General features: G+C 46.7%; 1 protein-coding gene across 2 annotated transcripts in view; it reads left to right on the forward strand.

Moving 5' to 3' along the window:
* The window catches only part of DOCK11 (dedicator of cytokinesis 11), a 69,659-nt gene that overhangs the window by 33,770 nt on the left and 16,350 nt on the right, over window positions 1–19,539 (forward strand). For both annotated transcript variants that reach the window (XM_010715181.1, XM_010715182.1), the window contains exons 24-40: window positions 123–241; window positions 2,210–2,279; window positions 2,358–2,483; window positions 2,996–3,067; window positions 3,157–3,303; window positions 3,761–3,844; window positions 4,062–4,173; window positions 6,951–7,129; window positions 9,532–9,648; window positions 10,204–10,279; window positions 10,416–10,510; window positions 12,769–12,880; window positions 13,019–13,085; window positions 13,433–13,480; window positions 14,446–14,588; window positions 14,772–14,887; window positions 16,308–16,445. In XM_010715181.1, coding sequence (XP_010713483.1) covers window positions 123–241; window positions 2,210–2,279; window positions 2,358–2,483; window positions 2,996–3,067; window positions 3,157–3,303; window positions 3,761–3,844; window positions 4,062–4,173; window positions 6,951–7,129; window positions 9,532–9,648; window positions 10,204–10,279; window positions 10,416–10,510; window positions 12,769–12,880; window positions 13,019–13,085; window positions 13,433–13,480; window positions 14,446–14,588; window positions 14,772–14,887; window positions 16,308–16,445 — 1,821 coding nt within the window. The remainder of the gene's footprint in view (window positions 1–122; window positions 242–2,209; window positions 2,280–2,357; window positions 2,484–2,995; window positions 3,068–3,156; window positions 3,304–3,760; window positions 3,845–4,061; window positions 4,174–6,950; window positions 7,130–9,531; window positions 9,649–10,203; window positions 10,280–10,415; window positions 10,511–12,768; window positions 12,881–13,018; window positions 13,086–13,432; window positions 13,481–14,445; window positions 14,589–14,771; window positions 14,888–16,307; window positions 16,446–19,539) is intronic.

Genomic DNA, 19,539 nt, shown 5'->3' on the forward strand with positions numbered 1-19,539 from the left:
CCACACCCCAAAGCATTTTCTGATGCCTGTTGTATTGCCCCAGAAATATCTGTGGACTATAAATATTTGACATCTGCAAATTGTTGAACTAAAAGTGTCTGTGTTTTGAACATTTGTTTTAGTGTTTGCACGCCATGGAGATCCAAGTAATGATTCAGTTTCTACCTGTAATTCTTATGCAACTATTTAGAGTCCTTACAAATGTGACCCAGGAAGATGAAGTAGCTGTCAACTGCACCATGTGAGTATCTGGTAAACCATCTGTCTTTGGTTACAAATGCAAAGCCACAAATTACAGTGCAAGGCGAGGTGGTTTCCCAGTACAGGGTGCTAAGTGGCAGTGCTGGCTGTCCACTGCTGCCTGTTGGAGTGGTTGTGCACCAAAGCACCCGGATGGCACGTCCAGGTGGCACAGGGTAGTGTGGGGTCTGGGAGCTGCCTGAGGGAAATGTGTGATCTTATAGATAACTGCTGAGAAGGAGTGGTGGGGACAGCGAGGAGGTGAGGGGACAAACCTGGGAGCAGGGATTGGATGAATTGATTGATTTATTTGTGGCTCAGAGGCTTCACTGCAGAAGTTTCAGGCCAGTAGGGTGTTGTGCAGTGCTGCTCGGCAGTGCCTGCAGCCCCCAGAGGGCAGTGCTGCCTTGTGCCCTGCTGCTGCTCCCAGAGGAGCACGAGCTGCCAGAGCACTTTTCTGTCCCACCTGAGATCCCTGTGCATGTAAACTGATGGGTGCATTAAACACATACGCTTCCACCATACTGCAGAGCAGAGGGGGATGCTGCATACCACTCCATGGAGGTCTTGCTTCAACTCCAGGTCACGTGCAGCCAAAAGCATTTCCCTCCAGTGAAACTAAAAGCCAGAGACTGAGCCCTGGGTCCCCAAGGATGAAGGGCCCATTGTAGTCTCAGTCCTGTGACATGGGCTGTAAGGACTCTTATTGTGAGGAACACTCTCCCATTCTGCTAAGGACAGAGGACACCTCCTGGCTGATCCGTTCCCGCGTGTCCCTCCACCAATTTTTTCAAAGCTTTCCAGTTTGTCAGTAGCTCTCCGTTAATGACAACAGTTTTCCTATCCAGGATTTCAGAGTGGAATTTCAAAAGCCGCCGTATCTGATAAACGGCTTGTAAACTCTGTGGTTTGACTCGTGGGGTCTGTGACAGTGTGCAATAGTTTGTTGTTCTCTCTGACCTGGACTGGAATGTAAAGCTCTGATATTGGCTTGGGAAACCAGGCATTTGCTGCCTTCATCAGCTGCCTGGAGTGCATCCAGAGGGCTGGCATGTTCTCCAGGGGCTGTGTGTCCCCAGTGAATTGCCAGACTACAGCTTGAAAATAATCCAGAGCGTGTAACTACGAGCTAGAGAGGATACCTATCCTAGTTCAGTAAAAAAGAGCTTTCAGAATTAGTAAATCTGGAGGTTCAGGAGGAGTATAGGGTTTGGGGGTTCAGAGTATAACAACCATAGAGAATTTTTCCCCACTTCTCTGAACAGATTTTGAGTTGTTGTTTGATTTTTTGTTTTGTTTGTTTGCATAGTTTTTTTTTTAATTATTATTTATTTGATGTAGTGCTGCAGCTGTAATAGTCACTCATACCATTATTAAGACAGGGCTCATGATGAGGCGAAACTCAGTATGCCATGAAGCATAGAGTGTGGATGAATCTGCAGCATGTGCAGTAGGCAAAAATGGGTTTGTTCTCCATGTAGCTGCTGTGAAGATGCAGCTACTGTTGGGCAACGCCAGCCAAAGAGAACTGGCTGAGAGCAGATGAACTGCATATTTTTGTTTTTGACTTACCTAACCCCTGAGTGTTGTTCAGGTGCCCAATGCTCACTGCAATATGGGTGTAAGTAGCTGCAGGCTTTCATGTTGGCATGCATAAAGAGTAGGATGTGTCCCCCGCAGGGAATCCTCCACCTCCTTGTGCAGGGAGCATTGAGCACTGAAGGCAGCAGGGCTGGATGACACCAAGAGAAGAGGCTTTGGATGCTCAGCACTCAATGCTCAGTGGGGAGGCTGAGCTATAGCAAGAATGGTGCAGCCACACGAGCTGTGAGGGACCCTGGTCTGCAAATTGGCTGAAAAAGCAGTGGTGAGGCTTTTGGGTGGAGCAGGATAGGGCACACGTGGTGTCTGCTTTTGCGTGTGGGAGGAACTTGCCCTCATGTTGCGTGCTGAACACATTTCTCCCCAGGGTTCTTCTGCACATCGTGTCCAAGTGCCATGAAGAAGGCCTAGACCACTACTTGCGCTCCTTCATAAAGGTCAGTCACGGCTCGCTGCTCCATGCAGCTCCGTGCTGGAGCAGGCACACTGCTGACACTGTCCTTCTTGCCTCCCAGTACGTCTTCCGAGCTGAGAAACCCAGTGTGACACAGGCAAAGATGACCCATGAAATCCTGGTCCTTTCCATGGCCACGATCTTGAAGCAATCAGCAGATTTTCTCGCCATCAATAAACTGCTCAAGGTGAAGTACAGGCAGTGCTTGGTTGCTTGAGGTGGAAGGGAAGAAAATGGGACCTGATACAAAGCCCAGTATTCCCACCCAGGAGCAAAGCTACCAGGATGGCTCCTTGTATCTTTGTACATGAAGTTCTCCCCTTACAACAAAGACAAATTCCCATGTGTTAAGTCTCATGGCCAGCCATAAGCAAGGGCTTTTCATTTTGCCAGTTTTACCTCTTTTCTTCAAGCCAGATAGGGGAGGAAAATTGAGCTGCTGCCCTCTGGGCATGGCTGGCCCCCCAAACTCTGCTGACTCCTTGCAGGCTGTTGTGGGGTGCAGAGGGGTTGGAGCTGTTCCTACCCCAGGTAGCAAAGTGTGCTTCCAGGTGCCTTCCCACGCTGAGCTGGCTGCTGAGCACAGCCATGCTTTCAAAATGCCATCTGAATGCAAACTTTCCCTCCCACACTGCTTTTTCCCCACACAGCGTGTTCGATCCTGTTGAGAAAAGTAATAGTATTTTTCATTTGTTCCAGTACTCGTGGTTTTTCTTTGAAGCACTGGCGAAGTCCATGGCAATATACTTACTGGAGGAAAACAAAATCAAGGTAAAAATGAATCTGTTCAATGCTGCATTACAGAACCACCACAAACAAACTCTCCTGTGAATTTTTTCACCCAACACTTTTGCTTTCAGCTGCCCAGGGCCCAGCGGTTCCCAGACTCCTACCAGCACGCCCTTCACTCACTGTTGCTTGCCATCATCCCTCATGTGACCATACGCTATAATGAAATCCCCGAAGAATCCCGAAATGCCAATTTTAGCTTGGCTAACTTCCTGAAGGTCAGCAGTTTCTTTCATTCTCCCAGGCTTTAATCAGAATTATATGTGTATAGAAATAAGTAGCAAACAAACATGCGTGTCTGTACTGCCTCATCCCTTATGTTTCTTGGGTGATAAAAACTTCAGGGAGTTTCCTTCTTCCCTAGGAAAGGCTCTTTATCTTTCTGATGGACTGTGGCACTCAATATGCTATCTAGGGTTTTCAATCCTGCCTAGCAACTGTTCAAAACCTGGGATGAAATACACATGTTCTCATTTTACACATTTCTGTTGTCTGCTGGAGATTTAAGGGAGGTTGTCTAAATAATCTTGGAAAAATGGGAGCAAGCAATTTTGGAAAGTCAGCAGCAGTCTGGAAGGTCAAATCTGGCTGCTGGTGGGGTGGTGGCATGGAGATGATTTAGGGTGATTGCTTTTTCTTTTAATGATCGGTGACGTTCCACTATCTCTTCTGCAGCGCTGTTTGACCTTTATGGACAGAGGGTTTGTTTTTAACCTGATCAATGATTACATTTCTGGATTCAGCCCTAAAGACCCTAAGGTAAGTAGTACATTTCTTGGAAGTTTGTATCTGTTTGCATCAATCAAAGCTCTGTAGTGATAATTTCATACCATGAAATTTTTGCCATTAATTACAGAGTTGCACTGAGTGCTGTTTAGATTCCCCAGTCTTTGTGCAAGAAACACAACTAGAAGCAAATAAGCCAAACTGAAAACATACTTTGCGTTTGTTCGGTTTTATTTATTTGTTTTCTCAGCTGCTGGTTGAATACAAGTTTGAATTTCTTCAAACCATTTGCAATCATGAGCACTACATTCCTCTGAACTTACCGATGACCTTTTCCAAACCCAAGCTGCAGAGAGCTCAAGGTATGTCTTTTCTCAAGGGATTGGTTAGAAAGCTATGGTTTGTCCTTCTCGATGGCTTCAGAGCAGGCATAACTCAGTTTAGTGTCAAGGAAAGTATGCTCAGTTTAGCCTGTCTGATGTTAACCTCAAGAGAAGATGTTGGTCTGGCAGTGTTACCTTAGTCAGAATGGTCTGCAATCAGTCTGTACTGTATTTCCTACATTTAAGTTTGCAAAGGATTAACAATATCCAAAAGAAGTTGCCCCTCTTTCAGTAAGTACAGATTGTGCAAGTCTAATCCTTTCTACCCACAACTGTCAGCATTAGAAGGGTGTCCCATCAGCCAGAGTCACAGCAAACGGAGATACAGAAGAACAGACTGCATTCACTGCTCTGCTGTCAGCTCTCTTTGTGGCTTTCTGCTTTCAGTCTGAACAACAGTAGGGCTGTGCTCAAGCCTGGGCTGAACACAGCCAGCACAAGTCTTGAGTCTGTGCCAATCCTCAGTGCATACCATGCTTATACAGTGGCATCATGCACACCCAGCCTGTTCTCACTGTCACACCACACCTCCTCCTCTCCTGGTGTTGTTCTCTGCAGGGCAAACGAGGTTTGCAAGTGCCTAAACTGAGGTGTCGTGCAAATCTGGATGGCTGCAGCCATGCAGCCACTGTGTTGAGTGCAGGACACACCTCAAGGGCCCCCTGAGGTTTCTATAGACAGAGCTTTATGCTCTCTGGGTAATGGTTTCTCACCTGTGCTTGATAAATACAGTGCAGATTGCCAGCTCTGGATGCAAGCAGCCTGGCCAAGTACCACAGAGGAAAGTGAGGTTTGGAATTCCCCATGGGAAAGCCCTGTGGATTTATTTTGGTGGAGGTAAGGGAATGGCTGGGTGTGCCCCCAGGTGCAGCCATGCAAACCTTAGAGGGGTTACCTTTGCACCCAGGTAGCAAAAGCAGCAATAACTCTCAGGTTTCCTTTATTCTGGTATGTCTCTCTGAGACGTTGCTCTGAGCTTCCTCTGGGCCAGCTGCTGATCTCTTACATCACTTTGGCTACTTGACTGGCATAGTTTAACAAGTTGCACTGCTAGAAATGGCTGAGATAGAGAAAAGCACACAACCATGGTGCCTCTCCTCTGCTTGTTAGCATCGTGTGAACACAAGGGTGCTCTTCCTTGGTTAACATTCACCTTTGTGTTTGCCAATGGTGAAACTGAAAAGCTGTAGGAGCAGCTCATCTTTCCTCTGTGTTACTGTGACTAGGACCTGCCAGTTGAGGTTTTGTTTTTAAAATATCCTTAGGTATTTGTGCTCGAGCAAAGAACCCATGAGATTGCCAGGAGTTGGAAGTTAAGCAAGTGCCTTGGGAAAAACATTAAAACATGCTGTCCAATTTCTCCAAGCCTGGAGAAATTTTACTTACTCCTGCTTACTTTTGCTGTCTTTATATTTGTGCCTTTTCTTTTTACATGCAAATTAGATATTTGCATGTGCTGTGGAGCAGTAGGTGGGTCCAACTTGGATGACTGAGTCCTCTAATGTCCAATTAAATTAAATATTCAGTCTCCAGTCAATTAGCTTGTATCCAACTAATGAAGTAACCATGATGTGTGACACTTAGGCATTTGCTAACATGACTAACAGTGAAAGCTAGATAATGCTCCAGATTGCTTTCTCTTTCCTCTGAATCAGATTTTCACAAGCCAGTAAGGGCAACTTATGAATCAGCCAACAATCTGAAAGTATTTTTTGTATGGAACAGTGGTGTTGGAGCCCTTTGGCTGGGACTTCCAAAGCTGTGTGTGTGCACCACAGAAAAGCTTTCACGCCTGTGGGCTTTTCAAAAACATATCGGAGCTGAGCACACGGGGTTTGTACCATCTGGGGGAGGAGCACACAGCTCTGAGGTTATCCCTCTGGGAGGCTCAGAGCTGTAATGCAACAGTCAAACAGTGCCTGCTGAGGCTCTGATTAGGGATACGGGCTGCCTGAAAGAGATAATGGTGGGTGTCAAGGCAAGGTCATCCGTAGCAGCCTGAGTGCACATGCAACCCGCACTGAAATCTGTGTCTCTTTTCCGCTGCATTATCTGGGCAAGTCAGTGACAATGATGCCTTACCCTTGTTGCAGCCACCCCTTTGATCACAGCATAGATACAGCCCGAATCTGCGTGAGATGCAGAGTGCAAGTCAGTTCGCCAGGATGGTTAGGTACTGAGCTGCCCTTCTCCATGGAGTGGTGCTTGGTGTCTGCTGGCAGGGAGCTAAAGGAGCCTCACAGCTCCTGGCACACAGCTCCCTGGAACCCTGCCCTGCTTCCTGAGTCCTACAGTGTGGCTGTATAAACTGCTGGAGGTCACTTGGCACCTCGTTTGCATCCCTCACTCCAGCAGTGTTTGCCTCTGCTCCGCACTCTGACCCTGATGATAGCACGCGGTTCTTGGAGCTGTGCTGCCTTTCCCTGTTTCATCCATCTCTGACTTTACAACTGGTCCTCAGAGCACTGAGATTTGCAAAGCTTTGCGCTGCATAAATCCTTCATTTAGCTGCTGCTGAGGTGGTGAGGGCTGGAGTTAATGCCTCGTCTGAACTGGGAGATGACAAATTCTTTCATATTACTTTGTGGTTGAAAAAGCTGTCATCGATTCAGGCTTCATTAAAAGATCACTGCACTGTAGGAGAGAGTGAGATGGACCCTACCCATGAACTGTTGTGGCTTACTTGACAGTTCTGTCTCAGTCTGAATAGATCTTTGGAACAGTTCCCTTAACCATTGCTTTGCTGTTTCTTTCAGATGTAAATCTTGAATACAGTTTAACTGATGAGTATTGCAGGCATCATTTCCTGGTGGGGATGCTTCTCAGAGAAACCTCTGTTGCCTTGCAGGACAACTATGATATCAGATATATGGCCATCACAGTCTTAAAAAATCTCTTGATAAAGCATGCCTTCGACAACAGATACCAGCACAAGGTCAGGCTTATTTTCTTGGCTTTTAAACGTAAAGGTCTTGAATTTTATAGAAAAACATCAGCTTTAGATTTTGTATGATGCACTGAGGGTGTTCTCATTACCGTTCAGGGAACCGTTTTGAGTTACAGTTATAACATTAGAGGAATAGCTTTGAGAAATGGTCTAGGAATACAAATAATGTGGCGTGATAACTGCAGAGCTCTTATCCATGCTGAGTATTTACATAATAAAGTTTACATAATAAAGCCTCGAGCCATTAAAGGACTTGAAAGTGTCCTTAGCCAAGAGGCTGTTCAAAGTTAATCAAAGTCAGTGGTCTTCTGGACTTGGACTTAAATTAATATCCTGCGTTAATGTACTATAATTAGGAAGCAGGACTGATCTCTGTTACAAGTCAGCTGCATGTTCTGCCAATTAGTGAGCCAGAAGAGAGGATCTGTGGATTCTCACGAGATGCTGGATTTCCGCTGGGGAGTTTTCAGCTTCCTTTGGTCAGTGGCTCAGCATGTGGTATTGCTGAGAGCTCGGAGATGGGCTGGTTTTCTTTCTCGATGCTGATCCCTGCTGAAACATATGTCCTTGAAAGTACTGAGCTACCAGCACAGACACTACGTGTCCTTGCTGTAGGCTGTAAACATGCCTCTGTTAAGAGTTTAGCTCTTAAAATTGCTCCTAGTTTGCTACATTCAGGATTTTACTTTGGAATATGGATAGCATCCTGGACACAAAGGGTGGGGGACGTGACCCAAATGCACCAGGGACTCCTGCCTCTCTGCATGGACTGGAGGCAGCTCCTCTCCCTTCTCTGGACTTTCAGCAGCATAACTGGAAGGGCTGAGTGGGAGGTGGTCTTGTTTCTCTCTGCACCACGAATCCCCAGTGACTCGCACAGCCTGGAACAAACCACAACACGTGGTTGCTGCACAGACTTGGTGAAACAGGAGAGGTTTGCCAACTCTCTGTCACAGCTGGGTCAGAGGCAGCCTGTTTCGGCTCTTCTGGATGTTTGAAAGCCCTCATGCTAATTCAGAAACTGTTTGCTTCATCAGCATGCAGCAGCTCCCTGCCTTCTCAAAAACGCCACGTGTCTTAAAACTGCCCTGCTGAATTCTGGTATGTGTCCTGCTCTGGGCTGCATGGCCAGAAGGCTGCATGGAGCCAGGGCAGGATGCTCAGCTGGCGTCCGGGAAACCAGCCTCGTTGCAGGCAGCAGATGCTGCTGCAGTTTCACTCCAGCTAAGGAAACCTCATCTTCATCAATGGTTGAGAGAGGGTTTGCTGAGCCCATGGGCATTATCAAGGTTTCTCATATCTTTTGTCATACGGAATCAGAAGAAAATGTTGGGTGCTTGTATCAAAACAACACAGCCCTTAGATATCTTTTTCTGTCAACTCCAGGATAATCATTTTTTAACAAGAAAAGAATTGGTTGTCAGAGAACCATGATTTAGAAAAGGCCAAATAGACTGCTCTTGATTATTTCAAAACTTTATAAACAATCTGTATCAGTTAATTCAAGTTTTTAAGTTAATTCCTTCCTCCAAACTATTTTAACTAGAAGTGTTTGCTACGGAGAATTCCCAACTGGAAGCAATAGACAGCACCTCTCAAGAAGCAAATGTTTTTATTTCATTACTGCCGGGTTTTGCACTTCAAAATGGAGCTGTGAATTGCCAGTTAAAGAGTTAGGAAATCCGGGATTGTGTGTCAAGAACTCTGGCCCCCAGTGCAAGGAAGGCATGGAGCTTTTGGAGTGGGTCCAAAGGAAGCCATGATGATGCTCAGAGGACTGAAGCAACTCTCCTCTGGAGAAAGGCTGAAGGATCTGGACTTGCTCAGCCAGGAGAAGAATCCACAGAGACCTCACTGCAGCCTTCCAGCACTGAAAGGAGCTTTTGAGCAGAGAGGAACTGACTTTTTACATGGTCTGACAGTGACAGGACAAGGAATGATTTTAAACTAAAAGAGGGAAAATTTAGGTGAAAAGTTAGGAGGAAATTGTTCACTCAGAGGGTGGTGAGGCCTTGGCACTGCCCAGAGCTGTGGGTGCTCCATCCCTGGAGGTGCCTGAGGCCATGCATGGGGCTCTGGGCATCCTGAGCTGGTGCCTGGTTCAGTGGATGGCAACCAACCCATGCCAGAAGGGTTGAAACTAGATGATCTTTAAGGTCCCATCCAACCTAAGTCATTCTATGATTCATTCTATGATTCTATGATTTGTTTGCCATGCTTCCCGTACGACTGGGAATGCCATTCAGCCCCCGAAATCCCTCATTTCCCAGAGCTCACTGCTGGAAGGGTAATACCCACTGGTGGCATCTACACATTTTGGCTGAAGAATTTCCTTTTTTCACTTTGTGGAAACCCTGAGCTCTTACCTCTGTTCCTCTCCCCTTTTGCAGAACCAGCAGGCCAAAATCGTCCAGCTCTACTTGCCGCTGCTGGGGCTGCTGCTGGAAAACATCCAGCGCGTGGCCGGCCGCGACGTGCTCATCTCCTGCACAGCTGCCTCCAGCCCTGTGAGTACAGCCCAGCGGCCCAAATGGGCTTCTTTTTCTTCCTTCCATCCAGTAATGTGCTTGTTTATTTTGCTTGACCTTTCTCCTGTGACGGTTCTCTACCTGCTGCGTTGCTGTTTTCTTTGCTGTTGTATTCCTCTATGGCATGCATCGTGCTGTGCAGAGAGGTAAGTCCCTCCAAATGCAATGAGCTAGAACAGGACTCAGTTCCCGTCTGCCTCCTAGATGGGCTCAGGCTTGCAGATGAGGCTTCCCAGTTTGTTTAGGGCAAAGCAACAACAGGGGAAAAAAAAAAAAAAAAAAAAGTCCGAATAAAAACAACATCAAATCAAGTGATGAAAAATGAAAGGCAACAACCTGCCATCGCTTCCTCTAACGTGCCTTGCTGTTCTCTGTACTACTCCCCAGGGCATTTGTTTCCTTATTAAGGATGTAAGCAATTTTCACCTGCGTTTTAAAAGCTGCTCTAATTTTCTTTTTTATTCCATTATTCTCTTCTATAAAAGAATAGGTGCTATCTCCTGTTGGTCACAAAAACCTCCTATTGCTTTACAGGCATCCAGGGATGAATTCATCTGCAATTTTGCATCCCCCTCAAACAGATCCAGCCTGATTGCGGACAAAGATTCAGGTAAATTAACTGTTCTAAAATTCTACTCTTGCTTTTATTTTCAATGCAACTACCACCAGTCCTTGGCAGTGTGATATGTTGAGGAGTGTGAGTGCAAACCGCATCATTTGGGGTCTGTGGTGTTTTTTTTTTTCAGCAGCACTTCCAAATGGCCATGGGATGAAGCGAGAGGACTCAAAAGGATCCCTGAACTCAGAGGGGGCAACTGGTTCCCCGGATCAGAGTGAAAATGTAACGTATCTGGGGTTAGAAAGGACAGTGCTCAGTGCTGTGCGCAGGCTGTTAGCTAAGGGGGACAAAAAACAATTGGTAACAATGAAAAAACAGCTTGTAATTACCAGGGAGACCTCATTGTGGCCTTCCAATATTGGAAAGGAGCATATGAACAGGAGGGGGTGCACCTGTTTACAAGGGTGGATAGTGATAGGACAAGGGGAATGGTTTTAAATTGAGACAGGGGAGGTTTAGGTTACATATTAGGAGGAAGTTTTTCACACAGAGAGTGTTGAGGCACTGGAACAGGTTGCCCAAGGAGGCTGTGGATGCCCCATCCCTGCAGGCATTCAAGGCCAGGCTGGATGTGGCTCTGGGCAGCCTGGGCTGCTGGTTGGTGACCTGCACATAGCAGGGGGTTGGGACTGGATGATCATTGTGGTCCTTTTCAACCCAGGCCATTCTGTGATTCATTCTATGATTCTATGAAATGCCTCAGTTTGGAAACAAACAGATTCATCTTAGCAGAAGCTGGGCTTACTGGTCTGGTATGCTTTCCCTCTTTAAAAGTCTCTGAGACAAAAATGTAAGTGTTGGCAAATTATTTATGAATGGCAAAATCCATGAGGAAATGCTCTGCTCCCACGGTGCATGTATCCACACACAGATGTGTTCTCTGTGCTGGGACAGGGCTGAGCCCGGTCAGCATACACTGAGTGGTTTTCACACACACAGCTGGGAGTCAAAGCACAATGATGTGAGAGTTGGTGACTGCTGACGTGGGAGATGAGATATTGGTAGGAAAATTAGCACAGTCATAAACTTGCAGAAGGTGACAGCACAAAGAGGTCCGACTGCAGCATCCAGATGGTGTGTGCTCCCCTTGTTGGCAGATCGCACGCATGGAAATCGGTATTTGTGCAGACCAGCTCCTGGTTTGCCTTCAGGTGCTCTCCAGATGTGTTGGGTTGGCACGAATCCTTGCTACAGCTTTAAAAACATTGGCCCTTCCAAGGAGCAAAGCAAAGCAATGCTTATCCGGACTCCTGCTGACTGTGTCCTGACATGCTCAGGAGAGGTGGGGCTCCCCCGCAAGAATCACAAGGCTACAAAACCAAGCACAGCCAATCGCCTGAGCATCACACTGCAGAGCTCAGGGCATGTGCTTCCACCCTGCTGGCAGCAACACCTGGCTGGGTTTGCAGAAAACATTTGGCTTTCAGCTCACCTCATCCCCACAGCCAGGTACACTCGTCCGTATCCTTGAAGGTATATTTTTCAAAGTAGTAGAAAATAGCTTCTCTGTCAATGTATATCACTTCCTCAAAGCCCTGTAAGACCAATGCACTGTGAAGGAGCACAGCTCTAAGGCTCTGTATGGGAGCAAACACTGTTTATTGCAGTTCTGTTGGAGTGTGTGCTCTCTGGACAATTTGGCATGGTCGGCAGCACAGTTCTGGCCATAGCACTGTATCTGCAGCCCTAATCTGAATGTTTAATTCTGTGTTCTTATGACTCACGTCCATAGCCTGTCCCAGAATAAACAACACATATGATCTGCGGGTCAGTTTCCAAACATATGAGGCACAGCTTTAAGAGAAGCATCCTCCTTAGAGCTTAACTGTATCCGTTTGTCAGAGGATATGACTAGGGCAAGCACAGAGAATGCCAAACGACGTGATGCATCTTTAAAAGTCCCCTCTTTCCCACCACAGAATGCACAAGCCTTCCTTTCCCTCAGACACTGACAACAGAAGACTTTCTCTTCTGTTTGCCTAACTCACGAAAGAGGAGGGGAAAAAATAAAAGGCACTCCCAAAACTCAGGAGGAGAAAACAAAATGGCTCTTTGCTTAAGTGGAAAGTTCCTGTTTCTTTAGTTACTGACATTTTGGTTTGATGCATACACATTTAACAAAAGATTCTTGCTTTAAACCGTGAAAGTGAATGAATTTTGTTTGGCAAAAACTTCAAAAACGTCACAGAGCTCAGATGCTGTAGCGAGCAGGAGCAGCAGCAAGGCTGCCATGCATTTTGCTAGATAAGGCATCCTTCTCTGCCCAGACATTTGTTTGCTGGGCAAAGAAAGCTTTGGCTGGATTTCCAGACTGCCTATCCCTAGATGGGAATTGTCCAAGGCATGTCCTATGAGGTGCTATTGGGGACGGGAGGAGCGCTGGTGCATCTGGCACATGCCAGATTTGTTGTGTCTGTGCTCAAGCACAGCCCAGATACCCATGGCCACTGGGCCTCTACGTGACATTCCTGTCCCATTAGATCCGTAGGAGCTCCACGAGGAGCAGCGTGTCTCACTGCAGCCGCCTGGACCAGTTTGAGATCCGCACGCTCCTGATGTGCTACCTCTACATTGTGAAGATGATCTCTGAAGGTTGGTGGCTCTTGCTCCTTATGGGATGTACCAGAGGGCAGCCAGAAAGACAAGAGACCGTCGTGAGCTGCTTGGGTCTATAAGGTCCCTTTTCTATTAAAAGAGAAGAATCTCAATGTATTTCTTTCTCTCTCTCAGATACGCTTTTAGCCTACTGGAACAAATTCTCACCTCAAGAGCTGATCAACGTCCTTGTGCTTCTGGAGTGAGTATCACGAGGCTGCAGTTCAAACCCTGCACCTCTGTGCTGGCAGCAAGGAGGAAGGAGTGAGTGCAGCTACCTCTCAGGACACACAGAGCCCTGCAGAGCCCTAGAGGTGTCCGGCCAGGGTGTGGTGAGGTGGCACAGCAGCAGATAGCTGGGGAGTCAGCAGAGCACCAGGGAGTTCAGAAGCAAGGGTCTGAGGTCTTGCAACGCATGAATATAGACCCCAAACTCTCATGTGTGGAGGAGTGTGCCTACAGACAAGGATTGGGATGACTTAAAATGTTCTGATTGTTCCTGATCTGCAGAATCTGTAACGTTTTTCTTTCTTTTTTTTTTTTTTCCAGAGTGTGTTTATTTCACTTCAGATATGTGGGGAAGAGAAATATCGCCAGGTACTGTGCTCTTCCATCCGGGGTTGGGGGCCCTCCCCACACTCCCTGCTGCAGCTTGGGCAGGAAGGGAGCACTCACACCCACACTGGGCAAACCCTAGCAGGCAGGAAGTCTGTGGGGCCACGCTGGGACTCATCTCAGTGCCATGCAATGAGTAGAGTCCTCTCCTTGTAGCACCCTTCCCTTTCCTTCCCCTCTAGCTCTTGCACAAGACCCCCAGCCCCAGGCACTTTTGGCTGCCTGTGCAGGTTTGCAGTGTACCCTGCAGCTGGCTGCAGGTGAGAGCCCTATAAGCAGCAGCTCTGGTGTTCTTAGCTCGAAGGCAATCTGAAGCAGGAGGGAGTAGTTCAGTCAGTATTGGGATGAGCCACATAGCGCATGAGAGGGAGGCCAGGTCTCCAGGCAGGTGCCTCGAGTGTCATAGAATCACAGAATGGCTGAGGTTGGAAGGGACCTTAAGGGTCATTGAGCTCCAAACCCCTGCTGTGGGCTGGGTGCCCCCCCACCAGGTCAGGCTGCCCAGAGCCCCATCTTGGCCTTGGGCACCTCCAGGGATGGGGCATCCACAGCATCTCTAGCCAGTAGAGTCAGTGCCTGGTGAGTGTCTGTGCCCTCTGAGTAAAGAATTTCTTCCTAACATCTATCCTAAGTTTCCCCTCTTTTTCTTTTAGTTTAAAACCATTTTCCCTTATCTTATCACTGATAGACTCTGTTAGAAAAAGTGCTTATAAGCTCTCCTCAAGTACTGAAAGGCCACAGTGAGGTCTCCCTGGAGCCTCCTCATCTCCAAGCTAAACAAACCTAGTTCCCTCAACCCTTCATCATAAGAGAGGTGCTCCAGCCCACTGAGCACCTTTGCAGCTCTCCTCCACACCTGCTACAGCAGCCCCACATCCTTCTTGTGCTGGAGCCCCCAGGCCTGGAGCAACCCTTATCCCATCCCACAGCCTTCCTTGCCCTTGCAGGGTGCACGACGTCTGGGTGTCCAAGCACGTGGCAGCTGATAGGAAATCGCAGACAATGCCAGCACTTCGCAGCAGAGCTGGGGGGATGCAGGCACGGCTTCAACACCTGGGCAGCTTGGACACATCTTTCACACTCAACCACAGTACGTACAGCAGAGCAAGGTGTGCCCATGCCATACTAGCTTGTTGAAAACATGCACGCGTCCATTGATCACTTGCTCCTCATTGCCTGGGGATGTGAAAAGGGAGAACCTTATCCGTATCAGCACTTAGATTTGGTGGGAGTGCTGAGCACCATTTCTTCCTGATTTGTTTTCCATTCACAGATGCAGGCACCTCAGAAGCAGATATTGTGCACCAGGCATTGCTGGAGGGCAACATAGCCACTGAAGTGTGCCTGACAGTCCTGGACACCATCTCTTTTTTCACTCAGAGTTTCAAGGTCAGCTTTGAAATCAATAGTGCCATCGTACAGCATGCTGTGTTTCTGTGTGCCTGTTGCTTTCAGTGATCTGTTCTTTTAGACTGACAGATTGTGAAGTGTTTACAGAAGTAAATCATTTGCAGCTTATTGCATGGAGTGTTTCATGGGCTTGCCAAGCAATTATGCAATATCTCCTAATTCCTTCAAAAATGCAAGACCAGAGAAAATTATGTGGATGTTATGTTGTTTGTTATGATTGTACACATGAGCAAAATAGAAAAAAGGAAACCACCATATAGAAAGGAGGCAGTGGAAAGGGAAATGAAGGTCTGGCATGCTTTGAACAGTCACTGCTTTCTATCATTAATTGCTTACATTTAGATTTCTGTGTATTGCTGTATGTGGATGTCTCTAGGGCTGAGGAATTCCAGCTGTACTTGACAGTCCAAATAGCACCAGTCCCCTCCATGTATTGATTCACATTTGTGGCAGTCACTGACATCTGCAAGAATCAGAGCCTCTGTGATGGAGAGAAGCCCAGGCAGGCAAACAAGTACTGACATACTGGTCCAGAAAAGCTCTTCCTTGAAATTGGAGGAACTCATGAGCAGAGTTCCTCCAAAGAGCATTGTGTTTTGCATGGTGTTGCAAGAACAGCTCTGTATCTCAGAGTAAGCACCACCAAGATTTCATTTTCAGATGTACTGAACAACACGAAACAAATCATATCCTGTGCTTCTGTTACTGAGAAAAAAGGCCATCCTGGTGCTTCCATCTGCTCCATAGCAGCTTGGCAGCAGCAGAAGGATCTAGATGCAAGAGTTAAAGCTTGTTTTATTTTCACCGCTGCCTCTTTTTTAATATAGCTGGACCACAAAACAACATGATTTTCAAACCACAGGATAGGCTGCGTTCCCTTCTGCTTTAATGGGCTTCTGCTTTGCTTTTACAGACATCCAGTGTTACCACACAGAAGCGTGCTGCAGTAAAAGTGCTGATGCTGTTCTTATTGACGGCATAAATAATTTCAACTAAAACATGTGGATCGTAAATAAAACTCTTCCTGAGACTCATAGAGCAAAATGGAGAAAGCAGTGTCGTATGTTGGTAACTGCCTGTTTTATTTAAAGCATACCTGGACCATTGGTGAACATTTTACAGAGCATTGTCCAAAACCTAACTTTGTTTTAGAATTAGTGATGCAATAGTGTCAACGTGGATTTATTCTCTTCTCTTAAAATAGTCTCTGGCCAAATCCTGTAAGTTTGTACTGATTGTCATGATTTCTGGTTACAGTTTTACTGAAGACTCTGCTCCACATCTTAATTAAGAATTAAGATGTTAAGGGTTAAGAATTGATATGGTGCAAAATTATCGCTGTCATTTTCACCTTCAGGCACAACACTGCTGCAAAGTAAATTCTCTCATTGCTTTCCAGACCCAGCTCTTAAGCAACGATGGCCACAATCCCCTCATGAAGAAGGTTTTTGATATTCACCTTGCTTTTCTGAAAAACGGGCAGTCAGAAGCAGCTCTTAAGCACGTGTTTGCCTCCCTGAGAGCTTTCATCAGCAAGGTACATAGCACAAACCTGTGGGATTTCTGTAGGCATGACAGAGGAGACCAGTATCTCCTGGCCTTGGCTGCATGTGGGAGAGGGTAGCAATGGCTGAACCAATCCCTGCACTTTGCTGAGCTCAGAGCCCTGGAACACAGTGAGGCTGTCCAACCCCCTGAGCTCAAAGCCACAGCTAACCACACCAGAGCAGTGTGATGCTATTGCTGGCACTTCCTTCCATGTTTGTCACAATGTACCACTTCTCATAAATACATTTTCGATACCAGAGGTACACGCAAGTTCCACTGCTTCCAAGCTGCAGTTATAATCAAATGAATGAAAAGCTCTGGAGTGACTTGAATGCAACACTTTGTTAAAGAGGTAAATTTGTGTGGCTTGAGATTGCAGCCCGACAGCCCAGCATGTTATGGATATGCAGCAAGTATTTCCAAAGGAGGTCTTGCACAACTCACTGAACAAAGTTTGCTATAAGACAGAGACATCTAAAACTGTTTTTCACAGATGGAGAAAGCCTGTGCTATGAATATTTTACTGTAACCACACAGCAAAGCTAAGAGCTAATATGAATATGTCTAGGACTGATGTTTGGTTTGTCCTGAGCAGATAAACCAAAAGCAGAAAATGCAGAAGTCTCACTAGCTAGCTGGCTCCAGACAGCACAATTTCCTACTTGAGGTCTTCCACAGGGCTCCTTACATCCTCCCACATTGGCAGCTGGAGGAATCACTCCATTTTTTCTGCAGGGTATAATTGATGATTATTGCTCTGCCTTTCCCTGTGTCTGTCAAGTTTTCTGCTTGACCATGGTCTGCGTAGCCTTGAAATACATCCTGCTGCAGATCTACACACAGCCCACATGGACACAGTCTTCCTGCTCCTCTCTCCCTTTAATTAGCTGAAATTTTGTTTAGCTGTAAAAAAAAAATTCTGCCTACAGCAAGTAAGAGATCTTCCTTGCCTCCTTGGCAAATTTTCTGTGGTTGTTTAAGCGTGCAGCCAAACCTACACACCTGTTCCATCTGATCTCACCATCAGCCTTCACAGCCTGGAGCCCTATGGGCGTTACGTGCTCACTGATTGCAGCAGTGCAGGCTGCACTCTGGGCTGCTGGAGGATGGGGGTCCGGGTGGTTTCCTTGGGTTTCTGCCAGCTCAAAGCCACAATGGATTTGGCCTTTAGGGTGGTGAGTCACTGGCACGGGCTGTGCAGAGCTGGGGATGCCCCATCACTGGAGGTGCTCAAGGCCAGGTGGGGTTGGATGGCCTTCACGGAACCTTTCAGCCCAAACCAGTCTGCGATTCTGCCATTCTATGATTTACTGGTCCTGAGATCTGAAAGATTTCTTTCAGTTAATTTTTCACATTTCCCCAGTGACAGGACACAGTGTTGCTTCTGTAAAAGCAAGATATGAGCCCAGCAGATGGTATCTACAAGGAAGTGATTTCTTTGCCAACTCCATAACCACACGGGTCCCAAACTTCCTTTTAAGTCCTCTGAAGGGCTTTTCTAAGACACAAAGTGATGATTAAATAATTGGGGGTGAGGGTTACAGCATTTCACAGCAAGTGCAAGGATGGTTTGTTTTCCTGCCAGCTTGTTTTGAAATACAGAAATTATGCTGTTTTGTTTTGAGTTGCATATCATGGCTAGCTATAAATCGGTGTTAATTTTGAGAAAGCCAAAACTGCATTATACCTTTGACACAGCTGGAATAGACAATTTCCCATTTTTTATGGCCTTCTGCAGCTAATAATTACAATGAAAAGAATCCCCCTTTTATCTCGTGTCACAGCAAATGATTGCTGGAGGGAAAAACTGAGAGCTATTTCGCTTCCTAAAATCTGTCTTAAAAATACCCTTCTTCCTTCACTAAACCTGGTCATTTGCTAGGAAGGAGACTTTAAAAAGGTACGCAAGAAAGCAAGGAACAAACAAGGTCTATAATTGTTTGCATGTTTGGTTCTGGGTCTAAAATGAATGCTGCTTGCACGCATGTGTTCTGGGAACATGCTGGAGGCATCACCAATCCCAGGCCCTGAAGGAACAGGGCAGCAGAGCCTTGCTCTTTTTCTGCAACAGCTGATTGTATCCAACCACATCAAGTCTTGCTTTCCCTCCCTGTTAGCACAATCTCACAGCAGCAGGCTGGGAACTTCACTATCTTCTAGGCTGGAAAAGGCAAGAGGGGGCATAAAGCTGTCTGCCCTCCTTTACTGGAGTTTATAATGGCCGCTGGCAGCTGTAACTCAGCAGCTGGCCAAAGCTATGGCAAGCACAAACCCTTTGGGTGCTGCTTAGGTGCCAGGAGTGATAGCATCTGCTCAGGATCAGTCTCCAGCAGGGAGTTGCCTGGGGATGCAGGCTTACTGTGAACAGGGCACAGGTTCTCCTCTTGGAGCAACACAAGGAGAAACGCACAGAGAGAAGACTGGAGCTTGTCCTCCAGCAGGTTCCCAGGAAAAATTTTTCTCCCTAGCATTGGGTTGGAAGTGTCTGATAAGTCCCTGCAGGCAATCAGTTAGTCATGCTGAGAGTCAATGTCAGCCATATTCTCTTGGGTATCCCTGTGCTGCCTGTGCACTCCCAATTTCATATCACTGCAGCCAGCTCTGGGCTAATCCCAATTCTGAGCATGACCCCATCTCGCAATGGGAGATGGACTGAATTACAACAGGCAATAATTACTTAATAGCTCCTTGCTCAAGTGCACGCTTGATCTTCTTGGCCCCATTTTATTCACTTCTTTTCTCCCATTTTTTTTCCCTGTGACTATTTCCAGCAAGATGCAGAGATCACCACGTACTGGAGCAGTGTCTTCACACTCTTTTAACCTGTGTGGTTCTGTGTAATGGTGGGCTACACCCAATGGAGTAGTCTTGCTAGACACAACTCTTAGTTCCTGTTTTAAAACCCATTTACCAGCATGCCACGGTGATGGCTCCAGCAGTTTGGCTTAGTTTGGAAGGGATCTTGATATTGAGTACATACCAGCTTTTCTGAATCATGTATATTTAGCATAAAAGGTAGAGGGCCAAGGTGACTGCTCCAGGCTCTGACTCGGAGGATGTGAGTGAATTCATTGGCAGTATTT

This window comes from Meleagris gallopavo, chromosome 9 (genome assembly GCF_000146605.3).
Source record: "Meleagris gallopavo isolate NT-WF06-2002-E0010 breed Aviagen turkey brand Nicholas breeding stock chromosome 9, Turkey_5.1, whole genome shotgun sequence".
NCBI lineage: Eukaryota > Metazoa > Chordata > Aves > Galliformes > Phasianidae > Meleagris > Meleagris gallopavo.